The sequence below is a fragment of the Triticum aestivum genome, chromosome 5A (genome assembly GCF_018294505.1).
Source record: "Triticum aestivum cultivar Chinese Spring chromosome 5A, IWGSC CS RefSeq v2.1, whole genome shotgun sequence".
Taxonomy (NCBI): domain Eukaryota; kingdom Viridiplantae; phylum Streptophyta; class Magnoliopsida; order Poales; family Poaceae; genus Triticum; species Triticum aestivum.
Genome location: NC_057806.1, coordinates 502675411 through 502680388, shown reverse-complemented (window position 1 = coordinate 502680388; position 4978 = coordinate 502675411). Strand labels below are relative to the sequence as shown.

At 55.0% G+C, this 4978-nt stretch overlaps 1 protein-coding gene across 1 annotated transcript; it reads right to left on the bottom strand.

Annotated features, from left to right (window-relative positions):
* Positions 1-2492: 2492 nt before the first annotated feature.
* Positions 2493-3408, bottom strand: LOC123104332 (NAC domain-containing protein 83; the record flags this gene model as incomplete). The annotated part of the gene is given in 2 exon segments (XM_044526157.1): positions 2493-3144; positions 3265-3408. Coding segments are annotated over 2 exon segments (626 nt in total), but the record flags the coding sequence as incomplete, so codon positions are not given.
* Between the last annotated feature and the right edge of the window lie 1570 nt (positions 3409-4978).

The following is a 4978-nucleotide window of genomic DNA, read 5'->3' as shown; positions in this document are numbered from 1 at the left end:
GATTACCAGAAGGAGAGAAGAAACCGATGCTATCGGAGAGTGTTGTTGCCGCCGCCGCTTGCGTAGATCTGAGTCGCCTTCGCCGCCGGTGCTAAGAACCGAGAAAGGGTTTGTCCTATATCTAGGGGAGCCCACTTTCACCGATTTTCTTCTTCCGCCATCTCCGCCCGATTCCCCCCTGCACCACGGCGTACGTCGTGTCCTACTTTTGCACCCAACTCAGCCTGACTCGATAGAAACGGCTGATTTGAATGTTTCACACGAGTCAGGCTCTGGGATGCTTTAAGTTTCGTGCCGATGCAAATCAGGTCTCCTTGTACACAACCAAACATATCTTTTTGGGCCATTTGCATTTCTGTCCCTAAGTCGAACCACCTACTCAGATATGCCCCTAATTTCGAAGTCTGCTCAAATTTGCCCCTCTGCCGTTAAGTGACCTTACAAAAATGCCCTTCCGTTCCGTTTCCGTCCAGTCAAAAGGGTTTGATAGTCTATGGGGCGTTTGTTGGACATTTTTATCCCTAAAAACAGAAATTAAAGAGAAGAAAGAGAGTGCTTCCTTTTGGCCCAAGTGCAATGTGCACTTTCGGCCCATGTGCATACCGCCAGGCCCACCCATCTCCCCCAGTCGTCGTCTTCGTCAGCTCATCGACTGCACGCGCCGGCGCGCGTCACCGTCGCCCGCTGTTCGACAGCTGCCGCCGTAGTAGCTCGAGTAGGGCTACTTAGCGACGCCGGCAGGCCCTTGGACAACCCTAGCTAACCTTCCCTCCCTTCCCCCGCTCGCTCTCCTCCCCTCAGCTGCATCCCAGGACGGCCGTCGTCGTGACCTTCGCCATTGCCGCGGCCATTGTCTTCACAGACGGCTGAAAAGCTATCCCGGAGACGCACACGCCTCGACTTCGTCTACTCCTAGGAGCAGCTCGAGCAGGACCTCACAAAAATGACTGGATCGACCGTCTTCCTCGTATGCGGCCGTCGGAGCGCCATCGTCGATTCGCCGCCCCTATGCTGCTAAACCACAAATCAATGTCTTAATCGTGTTCGTGGTGCCCCTAAGATGTCGCCCAGCCCCCTAAACCACTGGATCCATGGCTGCCTTCTCGAGTCCGTCGAGCACCGCTGTCGGCCGCCGCCTAGCTCGTCGCCGCGGTTGATTCCGACGACCCCTTCACACTCTGTTGGTACCACTGGACGCGCCCTAGCGCACTCGTCCGAACTATACTCTTCGCCAACAAGTTGGTCGCCGGAGTTGCGATTTCGTCCATCGTCACTGTGGCTTTGGTCACTGGAGCGCGTCGCCAGTCCAGGGCACAGTCACGGGAGAGGGAGGGAGAAGAAGGGAGGGAGGGAGAGGGAGAATGGAATGGAGGGAGGGCTGCTGCGCGTGGGGAGCTGGTGCCGACGGCGCACAATCCAGCCTGTCGGCGCTCGCCGGAGGTGAGACGGAGAGGTCGTGAGGTAGGGGAGAGAGGTGGGAGGGATTTTTTATGTATCTATTTTGTTTGGGGCCCACATGTAAGTGTGTGAGAGAGAGGGTGAGAGGAAGAGTTTTTCCTTTTTTTTGACTGGGTCCCACATGTAAGTGGCACATGGAGGCAAGGGCAAAATGTCCAACAAACGCCCTGTAGACTGTCAAACCCCTTTGACCGGACGGAAAAGAAACGGAAGGGCATTTTTATAAGGTCACTTAACGACAGAGAGGCAAATTTGAGTAGACTTCGAAATTAGGGGTAAATGTGAGTAGTGGGTTCGAGTTAAGGACACAAATGTAAAAGGCTATCTTTTTCATCTTTGATTACGTTGTATGCATGCAATCAAACGCTTCACTAGATTTTTCTGTGTAGCGGCCCGTGCCGAATTTTGGAAGTATTCCTGAATTGTGTACTCGTTGTACTGGCAGAAAAAGGGGGACAACTCAGAGGGGGGCCACAAGACCAAACTCCGTCGGCGCTGGTGCGGCGCCTGTCACCCTGCACGGAGAGTTCAGAGCCGTGAGACAACTCGCCAACAGATCGCCTTCCGCCAGTGCTAGGACGCGATCCGCATCCGCAGCCTACCCCCTGCGTCCAAGGCAGAGATCTCGGAGCCGATCCACCCCGGCAAAGGGCCAAGCCAAGTTGTGCATGCCGGCCACTCTCGGCCGGTCGCTCTGCCTCTGCCTCTTGGGACGTGCAGAGCTTGGCGCGCTGTCCGCGGCGAAGCGCGCGCGCAGGTCCCTTTCTTCCCGTCGCCGTCGCTCGCCTCGACGAGCGACAGCGTTGCCCGTTTGGCCTCCGTTTCTAATTTTAGGCCATTTTTCCATTTCAAATTTTAGAGTAGAGCCAAAGGGACCGGTGGTGCGCGCGGAAACGACAGCCGATCGAGTTGCAGCTGCGGCAGCGAGCGACTGATGTTATATGTTCCTGCGGGCTTAATTAATCCTTGTTCGCTTTCGTTGATGAGTGAGCGTCTTGGGGAGACTTGCAAGTTACAGCTGACGCGGATGCCGCAGCTGCTTTAATGGAGGTTTCTTCTCTTCAAGACTTCAACCCAATTCTCATGGTTATCATGGCGCTGCGGCCGTACGTATACAAGGACAGGTACAAGGAAGGCTGGAATTTAAATGCCTGGCTAGGCCTCTCTTTGGGAGGCATGATCGCACTGCAGCAGCAGCTGGAGCTTAGCGTCTTGGATGCTGCTGGCAATGGCTAGTTGTGCTGCTGCTGACCTCTTCTTGGTCTGGAGCGTGACAAGCGTGGTCCGTGATGCAGCTCGAGGTCGAAGACGGCGACGGTGATGGCTGCTCCTGCTGGTGATCGCCGGTCGTCTCGCCGCCGGCTGCCGTCCTCCTTGCTCTGCTTTTCAGAGACACCCGGCACACGACCCATTCGCTGCTCTGCGAGCCGTCATTGGCACCCTTGTTCTGTTCCGCCGCGCCGGCGAGGCGGTACTCGTGCATGACCCAGTCCGTGCGCGACTTGCCGCGGTGGAAGGCGAGCGCCGTCTTGACGCCGACGAGCAGCCGCTTGCCAACCGGCAGCTGCACGAACACCGGCTTCTCCTTCCCCGTGGCCTTCCAGTACCCGCCGGCCGCCCTCCTCCGCCGCCCGCCACGGCCTTGCCTCTGGCTGAAGAAGTAGGCCGATTCCCCCTCGCTCGCGCCTGCAGCAACCAACCGAAAGCGGACCGAAATTAGTTGAGAAGCTTAGCTCATACTGTAGTAATTTTCATGAGGACATGCGTGCAAGAACTAATTAATAATGTCTTTGGGCGGGCACGCACCGGGGAGGTCCCAGGGGTCGGGCATGGCGGCGGCGTGCACGACGGGGATGACGGCGGCGGGCAGCGGGCGGTCGAGGGCCATGCGGCGGAGGTACTGCAGCACCAGCTCCACGTCGGTGGGGTAGAACCGGAACCCCGGAGGCAGCTGCTGCTGCTGCTGCGTCGGCGGCGCCTCCCCTGCCGCCCGCATCTTCTCCATCAGCGTATAGTTGCAGGTTTAAGGTGCAAGTAGAAGGTCAGAAGCTGATCGGCGATCACCGATCAGCCAGGGAAGGCAGTACAATTCTGGCGGTACAGTTTTGGTAGAGGAGAGATGAGGAGGTCGATGAGTGGAGTGGAGACGGAAAAGGCGGGGAATTTATAGGGTCTGCATACGCGCGCGCGCTCTGGCGTGCAGCGGACTCCATCCTGCCGCCGTCCATTGCTTAAGCAGTATGATTCCTTGTTGGAATAGACAAGATCCCGTCTCCCTCACCACTGAAATTGTTCCCCCAACTCTTCCAGTCGAGCACGAAAGCTCGTGAGGCGCCGAATGAATACATTTGTAGAAAAATTCAGGCGCCGCTTCAAAGCTGAAAGGGATGTGATAATGCCATCGATCTCAGTATGTCTAGTTATTTGTCTATGTATTTGACGCTGTCATGTCATGTATAATCCTTGTTCAATAGTAGTAGATGTGAAGATGTCACGTATTTGTATAAACTAGTGCTACGACACAAACGTATAGAAATTTTAAGTACGTAATGGCAGTGCTACGACACAAACGTATAGAAATTTTAAGTACGTAATGGCCTGGCGTATGTGATTGTGATCGTTGTACAGAGCTAGCTAGCTGCGTGCTGGGCTGCTGGCAGCTACTGATACCGCATATGCTCTTGCTTGAGAGATGTTACTCGAGCAGAGCAGGCTATGCACGTGTATTTTGACTGGACGTTGTTTCGCGGGCGATGTCTTTTACGCTAATCAACAGGGCTGATCAATCATACACCATGTGCTCTGCATGTTAATTACTAGTGCTACTAGTATGTGATACGATACAAGCTACCAGCCATGGCGCCACATGTGAACTGGGAACGAATCATGCATGTGCATGCATGCATGAGGCTGGGCCTTTTCCTTTGCTTCTACTTGTAGCTAATCATGCAGGCAGCCCACCATTAGCAACCCTTAAACTATTTCTTCTTTCTTTCTTTCTAAAACAAACGTTGCTTTAACCCTGGCTTTGAGTTGCTTCCTGCCCCCTCCTTCCAGGCAGTCGGGCATCACAAGTTCCCGAATCCCAGGGGCTCTCGGCTCCACAGTAACCACACAATGATGATCGGCCCAGACTGGCGGATAGATAGACAGATATTTCTTCAAGAGGGCCTGCACAGTCAGAAAACTTCAACCGGGATAGATCACGGGCATCAGCGCCTGACTTTGCGATTTCACATCCTCCAATTGATCCTAGTAGCTTTCTTGCGCCTCTTGCGTACCTTCACAATTATGCATATGTCGACCCAGTTATTTCTGTCTAATTCAGCGCGATTACGACGCCGCTTCTTTTTTCTTCACCCGAATCATCGACACCGGCGGTACAAAATCCGGACGACAAGGACAGGCCGCGGGTGGCGCCAAGGAGGCATGTTGCAGAAGTGGCCGCGACCGGGGGCGTCAACGATCGAACTGGCGCGCGCGAGCAAGCAAGCTCGATCGATGTGGAGGGGCAGTAACT